The sequence below is a fragment of the Salmo trutta genome, chromosome 28 (assembly GCF_901001165.1).
Source record: "Salmo trutta chromosome 28, fSalTru1.1, whole genome shotgun sequence".
NCBI classification, from domain to species: domain Eukaryota; kingdom Metazoa; phylum Chordata; class Actinopteri; order Salmoniformes; family Salmonidae; genus Salmo; species Salmo trutta.
In genome coordinates, this window is record NC_042984.1 from 18,063,580 (window position 1) to 18,088,046 (window position 24,467).

The following is a 24,467-nucleotide window of genomic DNA, read 5'->3' on the forward strand; positions in this document are numbered from 1 at the left end:
CAATATGGAGTAGAATAGACACAACATATTTCCAGGTGCTATTGGGACTTCAATGGAGATATTACTTATTATTACTTCACAAGTAAGAATGAGTGAATAATGGTTTAGGAACAGCTATAGATATCATCTTGTAAAGTGAGTTTTTGTGTTTATTTATTTGTTTATTTGGATGTTGTTTGTCTTTAAGAAGCCTATAGTTGATTAATTGCATAGGACACCCTATGGCAATGATCATGTGTTAATGTAGTCCATGTGCTTAATGTTCTTAAAGCCACGGTGCACTAGTGCCTGGCTGGAGGTTCAACTACAACAACAACCCTATAATAGATAAATAGAGCAAGGCTTTCAAAAGCCTGTGATTATTCATTGCAATTGCTGTAGGAAAGTTGCTAGTGAGGAGGTCTACTAAAAGCTAAACATACAATACCAAGTTTGGAAAAACCTGCCTTGGATCAGGGATCATCAACTAGATTCAGCCGCAGGACAATTTTTTCTTGAGGTGGTCAGGGGGCCGGAACATAATTACAAATAATTTGTAAACTGCTAATTACCTGAAAGAAGCCCAAACAGATATTTGACTGAAACATAATCATTTCAAACCTTGCTTACATTTGTAAATGTTCACATATTATGTGTGGGATGGCTTTGGAACAGATTTCCAAAATTCAAATAAATTGGAGCTGATTTGCTGGTGTGTTTACAGTATTTCGAGTCCAACCTTACCGTAGATGTTCAGACAAACACCAATACAGTATTACTAAAGCATATGTGGCTCCACATTATCCTTGTGTGTCTCTGATGATGTGTCTGGAATTCATGGGCGACATGCACTAACATTGGACCCAATTAAACTGGCTGGGAGCCAGCTAACTGTAGTTAACTGAGACATGTGTGATACATGTGGTAAGATACCACCACTGGTAGCATTTGAAAACAGAGAGTTGTTGTTTATAATTAGATGTTAATAAGAACCTGTCTGTACCCCAATGGCAACAGGTAGCCTAGTGTTAAAGCATTGGGCCAGTAACCGAAAGGTTGCTGGGTTGAATCCCTGCTGCCCCTGAACAAGGCAGTTAACCCACTGTTCCCTGGTAGGCTGTCATTGTCAATAAGAATTTGTTCATAACTGACTTGCCTAGTTAAATAAAGGTTAAAGAAAATGGCCCTGCTTATTGCATACTACAGCTGGGGTGGTGGTGGTGACTCCTGGATATAGAGCAGGACAAAATGCCTCACATTCGTAGAAGTACATAGCAAGGAGGGCACTTCTTGATAAGGGGCACAGGGGCATCTGGTATTTTCCACTGCTGCCTTCCCAGGACTTGAGTTTTGTCTAAGATGTGAGTGAAGGAAAATAATCAAAGTCACTAAAGTCTACAGGTGTGTCTGTGTGATGCTAGATTAACCAAGAAGTGACACCTCTACAGGCATGGTTTTGCTGCCCTGAGATTGACAGAGCATACAAGACAGCACACATGAGAGAGACTTCCAGTAAGTCTATTTTATAGGAGTTAACAATGGAGCTGGGTAAGTCCCTCTGGTTGGGAGCATGTGACAGGGTTGGCTGGAAGACAACCAGCACACTCTGTCAACAGAAATGAAGGGTGGAGAGTTAGCGTGGAGAAGGAGCATTGTACACCAGACTTAAGAGAAGTGTCACGGGTGTTGTATGGATTTGACCAAAACTCAGCGGGAATATGTATACTCATCTTCTTTTATTTGGCAGAAAGAAGGAAAAACAAAACACACGTATACAAAAACAACGACGATAAACAGTCCTGTAAGGCTTACAGCTATACAAGGAACAACTACCCACAAAAACCCCATGAAAAACACCCCTACTAAATAGGACCTTCAATTAGAGGCAACGAGGAACAGCTGCCTCCAATTGAAGGTCAAAACAATAAACTAGACATAAAAATAGAAAAAATAGAAAATAGAACATAGAAATATAAAACATAGAACATAACCCAAAAACCCCGACAACACAAAACAAACACACCCCTGCCACGTCCTGACCAAACTACAATAACAAATAACCCCTTATACTGGTCAGGACGTGACAAGAAGAAACACTATCCAGTAAAATAATAAGAAAAGAAAATAGAACAATATCGAAGTAAAGGGGATGGAAGAAGAATACTTTATCGTCTATATTCTTTATAGATTACAGAAATGTGTCTGTTGAAGTAGACAGCTGTTTACCCACTATCACCTTCTTATCCGTCTCTATCTTTCCCAGTCCATATAGTGTTCTGACTGCAGTAATGGAGCTGAGGGAAAAATGATATGTTCAATCTATTTTCTTCTCGCTGCATTTGATACCAAAGCACAGCACAAGCTCCCACACAAAAAGAGAAGAGATGACAATATCTCGTCACGTTCCATATTTCTATTGTTCTCATCGATTAAGCTGATGATCCCACACTGTGACACAGTGAAAATATAGGACCTGTATGTTACGTCGTCTGTCTTTTCTTCTGAGTAGCCCTCAAGGCAAGGCACTAAGCACTCACCAGTTAACCAGACCTGGAAAGATACAGGAGAGAGTGGCCTGAACAAAGGCCAATGTTAAGTGACTGTGTAACTCCTCTGACACCTCAGCTAGCAGACCCCATCTATATCATGTAATTTAGCAGCTGGCTTGGGAACACATGTAGAGAGGCTGTAAGTGGATCATAAAATAAGAGTTATAAAACGTTAAAAGAGGAAGTGGGAATTAGTCTACAGGATGGTGTTTAGGCCTTATTTTTCAGCAATGCCTTGATATTATAGGCCTTCTGAGCAGGATGTGAACCTATGATGGAGAGTGAAATTATTTAATAGTACATGTGTCTTTCTTTCCCATAGACCCCCCTGCCAGAGGCTCTTGACACACAGGACACCATGAAACAGGTACATAGTATGCCAGTCCAGGGACAGTGAGAGCAACACAGAGAGAGAGCATTTACATTTTAGCAGATGTTCTTATCCAGATTGACTTACAGAAGCAATTAGGGTTAAGCGCCTTGCTCAAGGGCACATCGACAGATTTTTCACCTAATCGGCTCTGGGATTCAAACCAGCAAGTCAGTTACTGACTCAACACTCTTAACCACTAGGCTACCTGCCGCCCACAATACACTCTTAGAAAAAAAGGTGAAGAACAGTTTTTTGGTTCCAGGGAGAACCCTTTTGGGTTCCATGTAAAACCCTTTCCAAAGAGGGTTCTACATGGAAACCGAAAAGAGTTCTACCTGGGGGAAAAAATTGTTCTACCAGGAACCAAAAAGGGTTATCCTATGGGGACAGCCGAGAACCCTTTTGGAACCCTTTTTGGACTGTATGTACATCACATCCCTTCTGATGAATCTTCTGATGAATCACAATCTTCCTGAGAAGAGAAACAACAAGGTCACTGAGTAGGAACGTTATTCATTTCAGCCATTTTGACCTCACCCTTAAATAATCTGTTACACCATAGAAATACCATAGATTAGAAGCATAGTGGAAATGGTGAATGAAAGTACACTAAATATTGAATGTAGTATAGTTAACCTCTTGAATCTTTAGGTCTTTAGGGTTAAACATTTACTGATAGGCCTATGTTGTGTCATATTGCATCAAATGATGTCCCACATTACTGTGTCATGTCATAAGATCTCCAACATACAGTAAGATCTCCAACATACAGTAAGATCTCCAACATACAGTAAGATCTCCAACATACAGTAAGATGTGCAACATACAGTAAGATCTGCAACATACAGTAAGCCTCAAAATGATGATCCAAAAACAAACATGATATCAGGCACTACTAGATAGGGGTCTACCTGTGCCCGAGCTCTTGTCCCTTTGTCCTCTCACTCGCCAAGTCCCCTTTTGGGTGGTGGTATATATACTGTATATATATTACATGTTTTGTATACAGTTTCTGGTCTGCCCTGTACGGAGGTTGCACACTCCAGTTATCCAAATATGCAGGGCTTGAAATGCGGTCAGTGGTTCGTTGAGTGTGTGTAGCAAGCTACCTACTTTGAATACCAGCAGTACTGCCACAGCAGCATAACATTTTAACTCTTGATAACACTTCATCATTTATATCATCAATAATATGCAGTTTGGTTGACAGCAGCACTTCATCATTTATTTCCTTATAGAACCATAGCCGAGGAAAGGGGGCTGGAGGTGGTGCTATAACATGTTAATACATTTACCAACGTTCTGAAATTACTGCTGTCTGCTCAGGAAGAAATGAAATCATTCTGGGTAGTCCTATAATTTAGCCACAGCCGAGCTGTGGATGTTGTGTAGCCTAATAACAAGGCATAGCCTACAGTCGGGAACGCGCATCAAATCTGTCAGTGAACAGCATGCAGACAAAACAGGCCTTTTGCAATTTTTCAAATACAATCGCAGGAAAACACAGGTTGGAAAGCAAATGGCTACTGCTGAAAAAAGAAGACTCTAATATGTCTGCTGTAGGCTACCAAAATATTTGATCAACTTCCAAATGCTGTAAAACTTCAATTAAACGTGGTCTCAAATAGCCGCCTGTCACTTTTAATAGCCAGGCAATGGCATACATTTCAGCAAATAAACACCTGCTTCAAATAAACACCAGGTCTATATCACAGGAGGTTGGTGGCTCCTTAATTGGGGAGGACGGGCTCATGATAATGGCTGGAGCGGAATAGGTGGAATGGTATCAAATACATATAACACATGGTTTCCAGGTTTTCATGCCATTCCATTAGCGCCGTTCCAGACATTATTATGAGCCGTCCTCCCCTTCAGCAGCCTCCACTGGTCTATATGCATTGTTTATGAGGTTACCATACATTTTTTAGGTTTAATGTTTGATTTGCTACATTAAGTAATTCAGTAATGACTTGAAAAAATTATGGCAATTATTCGTTTTTCTCCCAGTAAGAAACTGCTAGCCATTGGCCATCGGCAACAGCTGAGAACTGCTAGTTAACTGGCAAGCACAAAAACAGTCAATAACTTCGGGAGTACAGACCCCCAGAAATGCACATTCAAAGAGAATTATATTTTTTTCAAAATATAATTCATTAAACAATTACATATCCAAATAAGCAAAAGCTGTGCGCATTAAGGAAATAGATTGCTGGCTCAAATAGAAGCCTGTCTCTAATAAGCACCTGTTGTGTTCAGTGATTTAAGCAAATTAACACCCGGGCTATTAATTGAAGTTTTATAGTAGGCATATTGAGCGAACATTGTTTTACAAAGTAAAACAGAGGAGAGGTAGGCTTTTGGCACTCGCCTGCGAGTGAGCTGCACATCATTGGGTGAGTCAGTGAAACTGGAAAGCTTTTTTAGGACTATAATTTCCTCCTCATATTGTACAATATGTGTCTCCACACACCTAGGCCTAGGCTATTGATGGATTCAAGATGAGGTTGTTTTTATTGATGTCAGATTCTCAGTTTGTCGGTGTCTAAGTAGCCTGTCATTTAGATAGTTTGTGGGGTTTTAAAATAGATTCTGTCAAAGTCTCCAGGCATGTTAAATGACAGAGAATTGCATGAGATGCGTTTATTAAAGGCAAAAAACTATCTTAGCTGGTCCCCATGTGTGCAACTTCTGTAAGCACCTCTTCTCTATGCCACTAGTTCTTTCTTCTGGTTCCTCAGAGCTCCCCAGGTAAAGTTCCTCTCTCACTCACTTTAGTTCAGGTACCTCCCGATTGACACTGAACACAGGTAGTATCGACTCTAACCTCCAAATACTAAAATATCCACACAAGCCACTAGCCAGCAAGCTAGCCATATATCACGAGCTAGAACATTATGAAAATTAGGATATATTATGAAGTTATTATTTGTATTTGTATTTGACAAGGCAGCATCTTATTTTCCTGGGGTCCAGCAGCATTAAGGTAGTTATATACAATTTAAAATATTACATGACATTACATTTCATAACACTTTACCCAATTAATTTAGTGTGTTTAAGATCATTGAAGATAATTTTTTTACTAATTGCGATTTATCAAGCTAGCAGATTTACATCAATAAAAATCAGTGATCAACTGATAGTCTACCCTCTTTTCCCGATGTAAAAAATGTGTCCTTTTTTTATTTTGAGCACCTGTCCCCTGAAAGGTCTGTGCACAGCCCTGCATGACATTCTACAACAATTTTAGTCATCTCAATGATATGCCAACCACAACGTGAGGACAACAGACATGGCCCTGCCTTCAGGCTGTATTCCCAACTAACCTTTTCTCCAGGGCAGTTTTATGTGGCATTGTGCCAGCCTCTATTGATGTCCAGAGGTACAGCATTGGCATCCTCTGTAACTGCTGAACCTGTTACTTTTGTGTTCCTAATATCTTCCATCACTGCTTGAGCAGTGGAGTCTATAGAAACACATTCCAGGTCAGTAGAGCACTGCACCTAATATCTAATAATGATCGAGATGGGGATTGATGTCTGGTGGTTTGGGTTTGGTGCTAGGTATATTCACATACAGGACACACAGTTAAAACACTTCTTATCAATGCCGTCATGTCTTTTGCAAGTACTGGTCATAAGAGCTTTTGACCTAAATTGTCACATCCTGTTTGAAGTAAATATATATCTAAAAATCCAGTGCTGTAGCAAGGTATTTCTGAAGTGGGGCAGGAAGTATGCTGGTGGGAAACTCTCACCCCTCAGAAAGTCTGACTTGGTCATGTCTACAGCTCCTCTCTGCCCACCTTCGTGATGCTACACGTCTCCCTCCAGATATAGTCATGTTCCACAGAGAACCTCAAGGCAACACTGCCCACCAAGGTCACAGCACAGAGGGAGACTGTAGACTCACCCACAGAGGAAACTTTCATACAGTAGTGGAAACTATAGAGTTTAACACAGACAAGAGGAAGTAGTTCAGTAAACCCACACACCACACTCAGTGATTCATTTATTTGTTTGTGGGCCCCCTGGAAGTGTTTTTTTGGTTTTTTAATTACTGAGTGCCCACTCCGCTGCCTACATAGCTACTGTGCTGAGTGCTCCGCTGCCCCCACCTCACGTTGGTCGTCTTTGTCTGGTCTCTGGTGTGGACTAGAAACTTCGTGTTGTATACAACACTGTTCGAACTATTTCATTCCCTCAGTAGGCTACAAAGCATACGCACGATTTCCTACGAACTACATGTTGTACACAACGCTGTTCTAACTATTGCATCCCATGCCTCAGTAAGCATAAGCGCGATGGACAGTTTTTCAGAAGGAGAGTAGGCTACAGTACATGCCGAGAAATACATTATCGGCATGTTCGTACAAACGCTGTTGTCAGTATTGCAAACATAAGCACGACACAAACAGGCAGTCTAGCGATTTCATGTTCTTATAAACTGCTGAGTTACATGCCCTTATTTCCTCTCGCCACAATATCAGCATATATGGCTAACGATGCATATACGGCATAACTATGGCACCGGGCAATGCAAAACGAACTCGCCCATTGTCAGCCTATTTTTACCGGTCCGGATACACGCTCGCTGCCTAAAACGTTCGGCAGCTCAGAGGTGGAACGCAGCAAGTAACAGACACGCAGTGTAATTAGCGATTTGAATGTTATTTTTTTTCATCACCGTTACAAACATTGTCTAAACTGAGCAGGCAGACAGTAAAGTAGTTAATTTTTCAGGAACTACAATATGGCAGCAACTATAAAGATTAGCCTACATCCTCACACAAACAGCTGAATGTTTTTTCTCCAAAGTATAGAGACGACGTCCTGCTTGTGCAACTAGAATATACGTTACAACAAAGAGAGAAGATTGTAGTCTTTTATAATATATATGTTTTGAAATGTTATTTCAAATATCCGCAGGGTTTGTATTTCAGGGTGCGTAAAGACCAAAACTTAAAAGGGAGTGTGAATGTGTGCGTAAAATAACACATGCGCACAGAGTGATCCGGATCCGTTTTACGCCTTGATCACACCGACGGTGGTCCTGGTGGTGCAAAATGGTATGCAGCATCATCTGGACATGTGTGCAACAAAAGTTCAATATTCACCTGCAACCATTTCTGATAAGCCGTCAACACATACAGTTTCATAAATCCAACGTATGCCCCACACCGTTGCCTCTGCAACGCAATGCTGCAAGGCAAACGCAGCGTTTCATTGGAAATTAATGTAATTTTGGTGGTGTGATCGAAGCGTTAGATTTAAGAAAGAGTTTTCTGGCGGGCCGTGGGCGAAAACTCCTTATCTGTAGCAACAGCCTAAAGATGTATATATTTTTAAATATAGATAGTGAATTGAGGAATAAATACACAGTGAATAACAATAACAGGGCTATATACAAGGAGTACCAGTACTGAGTCGATGTGCAGGGGTACGAGTTAATTGTTAGTTAATTACAATATATATGCAAAAGTATGTGGACACCCCTTCAATTGAGTGGATTCGGCTATTTCAGCACACAGCCATGCAATCTATATAGACAAACATTAGCAGTAGAATGGCTCTACTGAAGAGCTCAGTGACTTTCAATGTGGTACCGTCATAGGATGCCACCTTTCCAACAAGTCAGTTTGTCAAGTTTCTGTCCTGCTAGAGCTGCCCTGGTCAACTGTAAGTGCTGTTATTGCGAAGTGGAAACTTCTAGGAGAAACAACGTCTCAGCCACGAATTGGTAGGCCACACAAGCTCACAGAACGGGACCGCTAACTGCTGAAGCGTGTAGCACATAAAAAACATCTGTCCTCAGTTGCAACACAGTTCCAAACTGTCCCTGGAAGCAATGTCAGCATAAGAACTAGGATTGCAAAGGGTCGGAATCTTTCCATGTGAAGTTAAGCCCTTGAATTTTTGGAATTTTGCTTACATTCATCAAAAAAGTTAGCTTATAACAGTGAACCTTGAGCCATCCTCAACAAGGTTGGAAAGTGACAGTGAAGATGAGGCTTCAGAGTCTGATGTTCAAGAGGTGGACATTGAGGAGGTCCAGGGAGAAGACATGGAAGCCTGAGAGGAAGACAACCAAAGCTTTAGTTTCTAGACTATCATTTTACAGATGTATGTCGAAAACGTTTTTGGGAGATGCGATGGATCATTTGGGATCATTCAATATTCCCTTTCTTTTGTTGTTCAGTGAAATCATCCCATGTGAAGAGTCAACTCATTTAATTAAAGTTCAATTCGTAACTAAATGTTTTTTTAAATTTCTATTGGAAGGATTTAATCATTTGCAATTATGTCTACTTGTCATAAACTAAAGGGTTTATATTTCTGTCTCCATTTGATATGGTAAATAAACTCAGCAAAAAAAGAAACGGCACTCTTTCAGGACCCTGTCTTTCAAAGATAATTCGTAAAAATCCAAATAACTTCACAGATCTTCATTGTAAAAGGTTTAAACACGGTTTCCCATGGTTGTTCAATGAACCATAAACAATGAATGAACATTCACCTGTGGAACGGTCGTTAAGACACTAACAGCTTACAGATGCATAATAAGTCATGTGAAACTGTGTAGAATTGCAGGAATTGCGTTTTAAAATGTCTTTTAAACAGTAACTCTCACTGATTAAAACAGTAACTCTCACTGAGCACGTAGAATGAAGTTACCAAACAGTGATTCTTTTTTTTGTGGGCATTACCGCAGACCACATTAGCTATTGTCAGAGACATCCAACCCATAAACCGTTTTAACAGGCCCAGATGTTCAGGGTAAAGCCCTTTTGTGATGCTACACCATTCAAACACAGACATAGCCATCAAAGGCAGACTTTACTTGGTCTCCATAAGACGTTTTTTTATTAATGTTTATCTAAAGCACATAGTCAATCTCTTCCGGAGCTGAAACGTCAAAGAGAGCAGTGAGAGAGTGGGCCACGTCTACAGTAAGTACAGTATGTCATTCACTGGCACTGGCACACCTGTGTGAAAAGTGTTTACTCTGTAACCTGACCAATGCCGTCAGAACAATCAAGTGAAGAACTAGACATACAGGATCAATGACACACTGCCTTTCTTTTTTATTGTCTATGATCAAGGTTAGGAAGTGACATTCTGTACCCAGGATGTGCTGTAGGAAAGGTTATGTTTTGGTCTGTTTTATTAATAACACTGTGTTTAAGATAGCAAACGGTACACAGCCACAGTAGAAATGCCAGCCTGGTTTCAATGATGATAGGGGATTTATGCATTTGGAGATTATTATCTCAGTGTCAAAGGTCAGAGGTAACCTGCCTAAGAACATGGTGGTAGCTAGTGGTCCCACAGGGACAGTCAGGGCACATGGGAATAGTAGTGACCTCCAGCAAGCACAACCAGTAGAGCCAGTCTGCATGCCTGGGAATGGGGGGCACAGCAGATGCTAGAGGAGAGGCTGAGAGGTTCAGAATGATGCCTACAGTCTTTGAATAAAACAGTCAATGAGAAAACTGGTGGATGAAGGGGAAGAGAAGGGAGGGTTGAGGATCCCTCAGTTAACTTCTCACACAGCAGGTGTGTCTCTATGAACTTCCATTCCTTTGTCCATGGTTGTGAAAACACTTTATTTGAAATGTTGCTGAGGTCTTTAATACTTGAGTCTGGCTGTATGAGAACCCCAGGTTCTGTCAGGTTATGTTGTCATCGCAGAGGCCTGAGTCGGCAGATCAGTTACGGGTCAAGAGCCAATCATTTCATCCTGAGTGGCGTGGAGCCAGAGCCATTGGCCAGGGCAGGCTAGTGAGAGGAGAGAGAGGCAAAAGGTCCTCACAGGGAAACTGGAACACCACAACCAAGCCAAGTGGAGAGAAAAGCCATAGGAAATGGTGTTCATTGAGTTCAATCTGAATCTCAAGACCACCACCTTGGACAAACAGTGCCCTGAAAGAAGCCCAAGAACAAACAAGCAACTGTGTGAGTCACTAGTGGAATCACAAGACTAGTTTAGGAGCAAGAAAATACAGAGTGGGAGGGAGTGAAAATAAGAAAGGGAGAAGAAGGTGAAAGAGAGTGTTCTAGTTCATTAATAAATCTAGTAAATATTGTTATGTAGTAGTGTGTACTATTGGTTTTGTCACGGACGTTGCGCATTAACAGGAAAAAGTAGGACAGAGACAGCATAGCAACAGTCACAATGTGTTGTGAGTTATATAAGCTTTGGTCTGCATCACTGATTGCTTTTACACTCTTTTTATAAATGTTTTATTCCATATCCTGTTTGGGTGGTAGAGCAGGACATAGACAGAGACAGTGGGGGGGTAAAATTAGAAGGGTGTTTACTCTTTATTCTAAATGATCGTGAGAAAGTGGAAGGAAAGTGAAAGCTGTCAGAAAGGAAAAGTTGTCACTATAGCCAAGTGACATCCACCTCTTCTCTCTTATGTGGAGGGAATTTAGTTGTGTGCTTGCCTCCCACACACACAATTAGGGCCCCCGCAAAGAAAAACTCTCCACTCACACTAGATACGTATGTGACATCACACATGGTCTACTTTCTATAATGCTCCTCTCAGAAGATATGTTTTCTGACACTTGCTTTTCATGTTTCATTCTAACTCCTGCCTGCAGTAGGTCACTGTTGTCACTTATTCTATTGATAAACAAGACCTTCTGTGATATTTCACATTTCTGCTTTATTCCTAGAATCTCCTATCTTAACACATCATATAAAGGATTGTTGGTTGTGTGTCTATGATAAGCATAGAAAGAGACCCATCGTCCAATTATCTTTTGATTTGTACAAAGCCTACATTTCACTTGTATCAAATATTTTACAAGCTTTCTCTCTCTCTCTCTCTCTCTCTCTCTCTCTCTCTCTCTCTTTCTCTCTCTCTCTCTCTCTCTCTCTCTCTCTCTCTCTCTCTCTCTCTCTTTCTCTCTCTCTCTCTCTCCCTATTTCTTTCTTTCTCTTTCTCTCTCTCGCTCTCACCCCTTGTAGTTTCTGTCTGATCGTATTCTGAAGGCAGCCAGGGTGGTGTACAGTGCCTTGATAGAGCGTAACCCTGACCTGATCAGAGACAGAAAGCATCACCTGAAGACCTACAGGTATGTATTGGGCCTCCTATATCAATGACTGCAATAACTATTACTTTGTATAGTTCCCTTGTAGAGGTCTCACTCTCTCCTTCTTACAGACAATGTTGTTCAGGGAAAGATCTTGTTGATTGGCTGATGAAGCTAAACAAATGCCTCCAATCAAGGAGCCAGGCAGTTGGAATGTGGCAAGTCCTGGTGGACGAAGGAATCATTGTTCATGGTAAATGAGATTGCTTTAAGATGTGTATATAAAGTAACTGCAATTCTTTCATCAAAGTTCAAAATTCTTAATCAAGCCATAGCAGTTTTGGTCATTGTAAGTTTTGTGATAGTTATTGTCCTTGTTTTTAACAAGTCCTCACTTTCATTAGAATGGGTGAGAGTATTATCATCATGTATTATCAAATATGATCAGTGAGAATCAACTCCTCTCTGTGAGTGTAACAAAACTCAATGTCTCCTATCATCACAATGTAGTGAAGCAAGAGTTAAACTTCCATGACAAAGACACTCAATTTTACCGCTTCCTGGATTCGGAGTTTGGACTGAACCACTTGACTAATGAGAAGGATGCACTGAATCACACAGCCAATAAGAATCTCTACCTGAAACACACAACCAATGAGAAGGACCAATCAGACGAAGAGCTGCAGGAGGGTTTGTCGTTATTACTCCAGATGGGTCCAGATGCTCTTCTGACCATGATTTTACGTAAATGGTGAGTTCCATTTTATTATAGTGTGTTTCTGAATCAAGTTTGTTTTAACCTTGAAGTCAAGGGAACAATGAACTTGTATTCTATCCTATCCTATCATAACCCATCCTATTCTAAATCATAGCCTGCGACAGTATTGTAACCTGCCCATATCCCTTCGACTTTGTAGCCCCAGCCAGCGAAGTGCTGAGGACCTGGAAGTGATCTATGAGGAGCTGCTTCATGTCAAAGCTGCTGCTCATCTCTCCACCTCTGTGAGTGACAGCATCCTATTCTGTCCCTGGGCTGGCTGAGTCCTAAATGTCACACTCTTCCCTATGTAGTGCACTACTTTTGAACAAGGCACATAGGGCTCTAGTCAAAAGTAGTAAACTCCATAGGGAATATGGTGCCATTTAGGATGCATACAGCCTGAGTCTGGTCAGAAGGTGTTCAGAACGTTCTGTAGAAATAAGAAATTGCTACACCATGGGCTGTATTCAAAGTCTCAAGGTAGGAGTACTGATACAGCGTCAGTTTTGCCTCATAGATCATAATGAATAAGATTATTTGGACCGGGGAATCTGATTCTAGGTCAGTACTCCTACTCTTAGACACTTTGTGAATTAAATATGGGCCCAGTTCTTAGAAAGTGGATTGAGCCTCCTGTGGACTAGCAAACCTGCATATGATGACGGTTTCCCGGATCCAGATTAAGTCTACTCCTGGGATGCAAAAGCAATCCTCAATAGAGTATCAAAAGTGATTGAAAGTGGTTTTAAATCAAGGAATCCGTTTAATCTGGGTCCGAGAGGAGGAAGTAACCCTACTGTATGTCCCGTAGAGCTTTACACTGCCCCTCCCTCTGACCTCTCCCTGTTCAACCCTGTCTTGTTCCCTTTCCTTTTTCCTCTTGTAGGTGCGTAAGGAGTTGGCAGCAGTGTTGGTGTTTGAGTCCCATGCCAAAGCAGGCACAGTATGTGAGTGTGATAGTCTGTAATAGTCGTCTGTGATGTTTGTTTGAACTGTGGTGGGCCCACATCACTACCACAGTGCTATAGATGCTCTGTCTCTGTTTCCATCCTCCCCCTCACTGCAGTATACAACTAACCTGTCCTTTAGGCAGAACTAATTAATTCAACATCTTTATCTTGGACAATCAGTCCATTAGATTGTCAGAGAAAGCTGTGTGTTGGCAGAGCTGACTGAAACGTCAACCTAAATGCCGTGTGTACCTTTGTGAACATGGACAAGAAGATACAGATCACCAGTATTTTGCCTCCCAGCCTTTCGTTTTTGTTGGACTTAGTCAGTGGTGTAAAGTACATAAGTAAAAATAATTTAAAGTACTACTTAAGTAGTTTTTGAGGTATTTGTACTTTACTTTACTATTTATATTTTTGGCAACTTTTACATTTACTTCACTACATTCCTAAAGAAAGTAATGTCATTTTTACTCCATACATTTTCCCTGATACCCAAAAGTAGTCATTACATTTTGACAAGAAAATGGTCCAATTCACACACTTATCAAGAGAACATCCCTGGTCATCTCTACTGCCTCTGATCTGGCAGACTCACAAAATACACATGCTTTGTTTGTAAATGATGTCTGAGTGTTGGAGTGTGACCCTGGCTATCCGTAAATAAAATTAAAAACAAGAAAATTGTGCCGTCTGGTTTGCTTAATATAAGGACGTTGAAATGATTTATACTTTTACTTTTGATACTTAAGTACATTTTAGTGATTACATTTACTTTTGATACTTAAGTATATTTAAAACCAAATACTTTTAGACTTTTACTGAAGTAGTATTTTACTGGGTGACTTTCACTTTTACTTGAGTAATTTTCTATTAAGGTTTCATTACTTTTACTCAAGTATGACAATTGAGTACTTTTTCCACCACTGGACTTAGTGCCCTTTGGTACATCATTACCTGTGAAGATGACTGACTTAGATGCTGATGTGTGAGAGAGAGATACTGGTGTGATTAACCCTGATTATGTGTCTCTGTGTTTCTCAGTGTTCAGTCAGGGAGACAAAGGTACTTCCTGGTACATCATCTGGAAGGGCTCAGTCAATGTCATCACACATGGAAAGGTAAGGCCATTACCCCAAGTATCTTATTTGTTCACAATTCTTTAGTATGCACACTTTTGATAAATATTTGAATACTACATTTGAATTGTATTCACACTGTACTTACAGTTACATAGTTATACCTTGTGTGTGTGTGTACGTGCGTGTATGTGATGCAGGGTCTGGTGACGACGTTACATGAGGGAGAAGACTTTGGGCAGCTGGCCCTGGTGAACGATGCTCCCAGAGCAGCCACCATCATCCTGAGAGAGGACAACTGCCACTTCCTACGAGTCGACAAACAGGACTTCATACGCATCCTCAAGGTGGGTTTGGTCACAGCCTGATGTTGTGTACATATCGTATTCATACTGATGTGTACTGTCCTGTGTGCATTCATACAGTATGTGTGTAAGTAGACACAGTCTGTATGACTGTGTTTCAGGATGTGGAGGCTAACACTGTGCGTCTGGAGGAACATGGGAAAGCTGTGCTGGTGCTGGAGAAGGCTGAGTCGACCAATCAGGGAGGGACAGGAAACATCAGCAAGTAAGGCACGCACACCTCTCATACAGCATACTGTATAACAACAGTTAAACAAGCACTTTTAGATTCTTCATTCAACCTAAATGAACACACTCATCCAAGGCGTTATTAATCCAATGTCATGTAAACACATTTCTTTGCTGTAGAGTGTAACACGTTTCAGTACCATTTTTGTGGACAGTGTTGTTAATTGTGGCAGTTACCTGCTCACCTATTGTTGATTCAACACAGAAATGGACTTCAACCTTGTTCAGTTGAATGGACTGCACTTTATCTCACCTCAAGTGTTTTAACAAACGTTGGGTTTAATGAATGTGATGCTGGTGATGCTGACTGACTGCCTCTTTAGTAAAGTGTCTGCCTGTTGCTCTCTACACGCTTACACACATACCTATACTTTCTTCCTCTTCCTGTCTTCTTTCTCTCTCTCTCTCTCTCTCTCTCTCTCTCTCTCTCTCTCTCTCTCTCTCTCTCTCTCTCTCTCTGTCTCCCTCTCTCTGTCTCCCTCTCCCACAAACACACAGGTATACGGTGATGTCTGGAACACCAGAGAAGATCCTAGAACACCTGCTTGAGACAGTGAAGTTGGATACTAATGGCAATGATGCTATAGGTATGATGCTATAGGTATGATACTGTAGGTATGATGCTATAGGTATGATGCTATAGGTATGATGCTATAGGTATGATACTGTAGGTATGATGCTATAGGTATGATGCTATAGGTATGATACTGTAGGTATGATGCTATAGGTATGATGCTATAGGTATGATGATATAGGTATGATGCTATAGGTATGATGCTATAGGTATGATACTATAGGTATGATACTGTAGGTATGATACTATAGGTATGATACTGTAGGTATGATACTGTAGGTATGATGCTATAGGTATGATACTGTAGGTATGATGCTATAGGTATGATGCTGTAGGTATGATGCTATAGGTATGATACTGTAGGTATGATGCTATAGGTATGAGGCTATAGCTATGATGCTATAGGTATGATGCTATAGGTATGATACTGTAGGTATGATGCTATAGGTATGATGCTATAGCTATGATGCTATAGGTATGATACTGTAGGTATGATGCTATAGGTATGATACTGTAGGTATGATGCTATAGGTATGATTCTGTATGGCTTGCCTTAGTCCAAACATCTCTCTACTATAGTGGCTGGACCCCTCTATGTCAGTAGACCACTGACATACTCCCACTGTTTTATGTTCAAAGAACAGGAGTACCTCTTTTAAGAGACACTATAGTGAGCAATCTGGTGACCAGGATGAACATACAGTAGCTTCACCTCTGAATCCTCAGCCAAACTTTAAAGATAGTTTTATGGGAACTGTTTGTTTGGGTCATTCACATGAAACAGCCAACAATGACAGAAAACAACAGGCAGAATCAGGTCAGTCACATTCCTGGCTATTTATTTTATGTCCGCTAAAAGCCAACATCAGATGACTCAAATTGTTCCTGTGTTTTTCAGGTAGGAAGCACGGGGACTGCGGGAGGGACACATAATGCCATTAGGCCTTGTTAGTGTGTTATGTGTTGTTCTGTCTGTGTGCCTACAGATCCCTGCGTGAGCGACTTCCTACTGACCCACAGGGTCTTCATGCCCTCCAGCCAGCTCTGCCCGGCACTACAACAGCAATATCCTTTATGATGATGTAGGTGTGATAATGAGGACAATGCCATAACTTGTTGTGTTTATTTCTATTTACTATGCCTCAATTTAATCAGATCAAGTGTTAACCAGCATTGGCAGACATCCTTATAGCAGATGTTTTGGCAGTGTAACTGCGGTATTTTAAATGTTTTTATTTAACCTTTATTTAACTAGGCAAGTCAGTTAAGAACAAATTCTTATTTACAATGACAGCCGAACAGTGGGTTAACTGCCTTGTTCAGGGGCAGAACAACAGATTTTTAATTTGTCAGCTCGGGGATTCGATCTAGCAACCTTTCGGTTACTGGCCCAACACTCTAACCACTGCCGCCCCTATGGGCTGATCTTGTGTGTCACAAACCACCCCTTTCCTTATTATCCCTACCGCGTTAGAAGCTCAAAATGGTAGCAGAAAGTGTAGGCTAATGCATGTTTTCATGTTAATTTGGATGGGGTGGGATTTATAGCTTCTCAGTCTAATCGAGGTGTAGAACATAGAATATCACGCATTCAAGTGCTTGAACTTGTAACACAGATGCATGAACTTCTAACATGGCTGCATGGGATTTTTCAGATTATAAAAAATTGGTGGTTTCGTTGCATCCAATAGTAGTGTCCGTGATAAGATAAAGCAAGGAGCCACTTGTGGATTTGACGCATTTGACAGCTCTAACACAGTTCCACCTCCGAAATCTACTAGAATCTAGCATTTACATTTTGTCTCTATAAAGACACAACAATTTGTCCTTATAAATGGAAAGCCAGCCATGTCGAGGAAACCGACGACTCACTCCTGGACAGGCTAAACACCTTATTCGAGAAAAATACAGAGCCGCCAACGTGGGCCACCGCCGCTCATGAGGAATGTGAGGTATCAATTTGCATACCGCCCCAACAGATCCACGGATGACGCAATCGCCATCGCAATGCACACTGCCCTATCCCATCTGGACATGAGGAATACCTATGTAAGAATGCTGTTAATTGACTACAGCTCAGCCTTCAACACCATAGTGCCCTTCAAGCTCATCACTAAGCTTGGAGCCCTGGGTCTGAACCCCGACCTGTGCAACTTGGTCCTGGACTTCCTGACAGGCCAACCCCAGGCAGCAACACCTCCGCCACGCTGATCCTCAACACGGGGGCCCCACAAGGGTGTGTGCTCAGCCCCCTCCTGTACGCCCTGTTCACCCATGACTGCGTAGCCACACACGTCTCCAACTCAATCATCAAGTTTGCAGACGATACAACAGTGGTAGGCCTGATTAACAACAATGACGAGACAGCCATGGCGGAGGGGTGCCAGGAAAATAACCTCTCCTTCAATGTCAACAAAATGAAGGATATGATTGTGGACTTCGGGAGACAGCAGAGAGAGCACACCCCCATCCACATCAACGGGGCTGCAGTGGAGAGAGTGAAAAGCTTCACGTTTCTCGGCATGGAAAGGGTGAAAAGTTTCACTTTCTCGGCATGCAAATCACTGACAACCTGAAATGGTCCATCCACACAGACAGTGAAGAAGGCGCAACAGACATTTGTCTTGGCCCCCCGATTCACGGCCTGTTCACTCCGCTACCATCAAGAAGGCAGAGACAGTACAGGTGCATCAAAGCTGGGACCGAGAGACTGAAATACAGCTTCTATCTCCAGCTCCTATCAGACTGTTAAATAGTCACCACTAACCGGCCTCCGCCCAGTGCCCTGCCCTGAACTTAGTCACTGTTATTAGCCGGCTACCACTCGGTACTCTACTCTGCACCTTAGAGACTGCTGACCTATGTACAGAGTCATTGCACACTGGTCATACAGTACATTCGGAATGTATTCAGACCCCTTGACTTTTCCACGTTACAACCTTGTTCTAAACTTGATTCAATTGTTTGTTTTTTCTCTTCAATCTATACACAGTACCTCATAATAAAACATGGAAATATCACATTTACATAAGTATTCAGAGCCTTTAATCAATACTTTGTTTTTAGCACCTTTGGCAGTGATTACAGCCTTGAGTCTTCTTGGGTATGACGCTACAAGCTTAGCACACCTGTATTTGGGGAGTTTCTCCCCTTCTTCTCTGCAGATCCTCTCAAGCTCTGTCAGGTTGGATGGGGAGCATTGCTGCACAGCTATTTTCAGGTCTCTCCAGAGATGTTCGTTTGGGTTCAAGTCCAGGCTCTGGCTGGGCTACTCAAGGACATTCAGAGACTTGTCCCGAAGCCACTCCTGCGTTGTCTTGGTTGTGTGCTTAGGGTCATTGTGCTGTTTGAAGGTGAACCTTCGCCCCAGTCTGAGGTACTGAGCACTTTGGGGCAGGTTTTCATCAAGGATTTCTCTGTACTTTGCTCCGTTCTTCTTTCCCTCGATCCTGACTAGTCTCCCAGTTCCTGCCGCTGAAAAACATCCCCACAGCATGATGCTGCCACCACCATGCTTCACTGTGCCAGGTTTCCTCCAGACGTGACGCTTGGCATTCAGGCCAAAGAGTTTAATTTTGGTTTCATCAGACTAGAGAATCTTGTTTCTCATGGTCTGAGACTTTTGGCAAACTCCAAGCGGGCTGTCATGTGCCTTTTACTGAGGAGTGGCTTCTGTCTGCCCACTCTACCATAAAGGCTTGATTGGTGGAGTGGTGCAGAGATGGTTGTCCTTCTGGAATGTTCTCCCATCTCCACAGAGGAACTCTGGAGCTCCGTCAGAGTGACCATCGTGTTCTTGGTCACCTCCCTGACCAAGGCCCTTCTCCCCTGATTGCTCAGTATGGCCGGGCGGCCAGCTCTAGGAAGAGTCTTGGTGGTTCCAAACTTCTTCCATTTAAGAATGATGTGGCCACTGTGTTCTTGGGGACTTTCAATGCTGCATAAATGTTTTGGTACCCTTCCCCAGATCTTTGCCTCAACATAATCCTGTCTCTGAGCTCTACGGACAATTCCTTCGACCTCATGGCTTGGTTTTTGCTCTGACATGCACTGTCAACTATGGGACCTTATATAGACAGGTATGTGCCTTTCCAAATCATGTCCAATCAATTGAATTTACTACAGTCTCCAATCTGTAAGGACTGACGCTAAATATGAGAAGCAGGTACGGGGAGTTGACATTTAATACGGAACAGACAGGCAACAAACCAGGAAAAGCATCAGCACAAGGGTAACAGGGACATATGACAATTAATGCTGCAGCAGGGAATAGAGCTGGGAACCAGACAGATATAGGGAAGGTAATGACAGAGGTGATTGAGTCCTGGTGAGTCCAATAATCGCTGATGCACATGATGGGGGAAGGCAGGTGTGCGTACAGATGGTGGCAGGATAGCGTAATGCTGGGGAGCCTTGCGCGCCAGGGAGGGAGAGCAGGAGCACGTGTGACAGTACCCCCCCCCCCGCTAGGTGTGGTGGGGGGGCGTACTGGGCAGGCCTGACGGGCCATCCGAGGCATGGACGCTGGGCAAGCCGGCTGGGCGTAAACTCCCGACGAATCAGCAGAGGCATGGGAGCCTGGCGAGACGGCTGAGGCATAGGAGCCTGACGATCCGGCTGAGGCATGAACGCTTGTCGATCCCGCTGCGGCGTGGAAGCCCGATGATCCGGCTGAGGCGTATCAGCCTGACGAGCCGTCTGGGCGTAAAAACTTGACGATCTGGCTGAGGCCCGACGTGGGATGGGCGCCTTCTGAGGCCAACCGGGGAAAGAACCTCTCAAGCCAGCTAGGGTTTGAGAGCCCGACAAGATGGCTTAGGCACCCCCGGTTCCATCGGTGTCGGCCCCCGGACCCGACGTCACCACCAACCGGAACGCCAGCACTTCCTGATGCTTCGTTAGATGGCTGCAGCATTCTGTAAGGACCGACGCTGGAAATGAGAAGCAGGTACAGGGAGTTGATATTTAATACAAAACAGACAGGCAACAAACCAGGAACAGTGTCAGCACACAGATAAACAAGCACATATGACAATTAATGCTGCACAGTGAATAGAGCAGGGAACCAGACAGACATAGGGAAGGTAATGACAGAGGAGATTGAGTCCAGGTGAGTCCAATAATCGCTGACGCGTGTGACAGGGAAAGGCAGGTGTGCATACTGATGGTGGCGGGAGTGCGTAATGCTGGGGAGAGCGGGAGCAGACGTGACACAATCAAACATTTCAAGGATTATCAATGGAAACAGGATGCACCTGAGCTCAATTTCCAGTCTCATAGCAAAGGGTCTGAATACTTATGTAAATAAGGTATTTCTGTTTTTTATTTATAATACATTTGCAAACATAAAAAAAAGAAAAGTTGTCCCGTTGTCATTATTGGGTGTTGTGTTTAGATTGAGGATATATATATTTTTGAATCCATTTAAGAATAAGGCTGGAAAGTATCAAAATGTGGAAAAAGTCAAGAGGTCTGAATACTTTCCGAATGCACTGTATATTCTGGACTCTGACATTGCTCGTGCTGATTTATTTTTTCTTCATAAAAAAAAAATTGGGGGGGATTTGTGTGTATTGTTTTGTGTTCTTAGGTATACTGCACTGTTGGAGCTACAAACATAAGCATTTCGCTGCACCTGCGATAACATTTGCATAATATGTGTACGTGACCAATACATTTTGATTTAAGTGGATCACATACCCACCATTTGTGGGAATATTTTTAATTGGTCTGCCAAAAACAAATGAAACATTTTAAATGTTATTAAATTAAATAAATTAACATAATTTAACCAAAGCATCCAGCTCCTCAAACTGAAGAAACAGACTAGTGTCTCTTCAGTTGACAGGAACTCAGACAGTGATCTAGGTCTAGAATAGCTGTGTTAAGTTGTTGTTCAGATGGGTAGGTTCCTTTCCTTAACCCTGAGTGCACTTACCATGCTGAGCCGTCTGAGGGCTCAGAGCTGGAGAAGGCAGCCTACACCCTCAACACTAAGCAGAAGATAGTGAAGCTGATTGGCCAGTGGGTGGCGCTGTTCAGCCAGATGCTCAAAGACGACCCCATCGCTGTTGACTTCCTGGAGGTGAGTGAGGGTGGTAGTGGGCTTCTCTATGAACACACACAGATATTATGTGTATGTACAGATATATACAGATGTAGGATCTTAATTTGAGACAGTTTGCTACAGCAACAGAAAATGTGAATTATGTGGATATTAATTAATGAAAAAATTGTTGCAGGGGTTGATACATTTTTCGTTAGGGCAAATCAAGACTGACGTTTTAAAGTGGAAATTAGAAGCCTTTGTAAACTTTGAATACATGACAAGTTTACATTTCCTGCTGTGCAGAAAAATTCTCAGCAACAAATGAGTGATCAAATTAAGATCCTACATCTGTAGATTATCTACACAGGATCAAAAATAGCAGTCTTATATTAATGTTATTTATCCAAATATAAGGCTCTGAAAAGTAGATAATATAGAACATATTGTATGCATGACAGACGCTGAGGAAAGAGGTGTCAGATGACTCCCGTCTGTCCAGTATGCTAAGAGAGCAGCTCAGAGACAGGAGGAGAACCAGAGTGTGAGTATGAACACATCACCCAGTCAGTCTGTCATATAGAATATCGACCAGGTGAATGAATGAGGTCAAAGGTCAAGATACCTGTTATATGTCATGGGTTGGATTGGATATTAATGGTGTGACTTCAGTAATGGGTAACTTAAGTTATATCTATTTCTATGTACTGTACTCACATTTTGAGAGGCACACAAACCCAACATTTATGGCAGTGTATTTTTTTATCTGTCTACCAAAACAAGGCATCTAGCTCCTCCTGCTGAAGAGACAGACTAGTGTTCAATTGACAGAAGCTGAAGCAGCCACATTGTTAACATTATGAAGTATTGTAACCAGGATGATGGGAGTATTTCTAGCATGTAGATTCTAATGCAAATAATTTAGCATTTTTGTATTTTTCAATATCTTTCCAGGCTGGAAAATGGTTTTGGGGCACTGGCAAGAGTAAGTTATTTTATAATAATAATAATATGCTAATAATGAATAATCTTGGTTAACCCAGAACTAAAATCCTGCGTAATTTGGTCAGATTCTCAAGTTATGTTTTAGTAGTCTGTCCACGAGAGTACATGCTCAATAAATATCACATGCACACATACACTATATATACAAAAGTATGTGGACTCCCCTTCAAATTAGTGGATTTGGCTATTTCAACCACACCCATTGCTGACAGGTGTTTAAAATCGAGCACACCGCAATGCAATCTCCATAGACAAACATTGCCAGTAGAATGGACTTACTGAAGAGCTCAGTGACTTTCAATGTGGCACCGTCATAGGATGCCACCTTTCCAAAAAGTAAATTTGTCAAATTTCTGCCCTGCTTGAGCTGCCCCGGTCAACTGTAAATGCTGTTATTGTGAAGTGGAAACTCAGCCGTGAAGTGGTAGGCCACACAAGCTCAAAGAACGGGACAGCCGAGTGCTGAAGCGTGTAGCGCTTAAAAATCGCCTGTCCTCGGTTGCAACACTCACTACCGGGTTCCAAACTGCCTCTGGAAGCAACGTCAGCACAAGAACTGCGCAAGGAGCTTCATGAAATTGGTTTCAATGGCCAAGTAGCCGCACACAAACCTAAAATCACCATGCGTAATGCCAAGCATCAGCTGGAGTAGTGTAAAGCTCACCACCATTGGACTCTGGAACAGTGGAAACGTTCGACGGACGAATCTGGGTTTGGTGGATGCCAGGAGAACGCTACCTGCCCCAATGCATAGTGCACACTTTAAAATTTGGTGGAGGAGGAATAATGGTCTAGGGCTGTTTTTCATGCTTTGGGCTAGGCCCCTTAGTTCCAGTGAAGGGAAATCTTAAGGCTACAGCGTACAATGACATTCTAGACGATTCTGTGCAAACTTTTGTGGCAAAAGTTTGGGGAAGGCCCTTTCCTGTTTCAGCATGACAATGCTCCCGTGAACAAAGCGATGTCCATACAGAAATGGTTTGTCGAGATTGGTGTGTGAGAACTTGACTGGCCTGCACAGAGCCCTGACCTCAAGCCCATCAAACACTTTTGGCATGAATTGGAACTCCGACTGCGAGCCAGGCCTAATCGCCCAACATCAGTGCCCGACCTCGCTAATGCTCTTGTGGCTGAATGGAAGCAAGTCCCCGCAGCAATGTTCCAACATCTAGTGGAAAGCCTTCCCAGAAGAGTGGAGGCTGTTATAACAGGAAAGGGGAGCCAACTCCATATTAATTCCCATGATTTTGGAATGAGATGTTTGACGAGCAAGTGTCCACATACAGTTGAAGTCGGAAGTTTACATACACTTATGTTGGAGTCATTAAAACTCGTTTCAACCACTCCACACATTTCTTGTCAACAAACTATAGTTTTGGCAAGTCGTTTAGGACATCCACTTTGTGCATGACACAAGTAATTTTTCCAACAATTGTTTAAAGACAGGTTATTTCACTTACAATTCACAGTATCACAATTCCAGTGGGTCAGAAGTTTACATACACTAAGTTGACT

The 24,467-nt window shown here is 42.3% G+C and overlaps 1 protein-coding gene across 4 annotated transcripts in view; it reads left to right on the forward strand.

Annotated features, from left to right (window-relative positions):
* Positions 1-24,467, forward strand: part of LOC115165650 (rap guanine nucleotide exchange factor 3) — a 38,303-nt gene that overhangs the window by 1,755 nt on the left and 12,081 nt on the right. For all 4 annotated transcript variants that reach the window (XM_029718906.1, XM_029718907.1, XM_029718908.1 and 1 more), the window contains exons 2-15: positions 2,851-2,895; positions 11,881-11,987; positions 12,077-12,198; positions 12,456-12,696; positions 12,863-12,947; positions 13,592-13,652; positions 14,700-14,776; positions 14,935-15,081; positions 15,201-15,304; positions 15,826-15,914; positions 16,888-16,966; positions 21,836-21,986; positions 22,409-22,491; positions 22,902-22,932. In XM_029718906.1, coding sequence (XP_029574766.1) covers positions 2,851-2,895; positions 11,881-11,987; positions 12,077-12,198; positions 12,456-12,696; positions 12,863-12,947; positions 13,592-13,652; positions 14,700-14,776; positions 14,935-15,081; positions 15,201-15,304; positions 15,826-15,914; positions 16,888-16,966; positions 21,836-21,986; positions 22,409-22,491; positions 22,902-22,932 — 1,422 coding nt within the window. The remainder of the gene's footprint in view (positions 1-2,850; positions 2,896-11,880; positions 11,988-12,076; positions 12,199-12,455; positions 12,697-12,862; positions 12,948-13,591; positions 13,653-14,699; positions 14,777-14,934; positions 15,082-15,200; positions 15,305-15,825; positions 15,915-16,887; positions 16,967-21,835; positions 21,987-22,408; positions 22,492-22,901; positions 22,933-24,467) is intronic.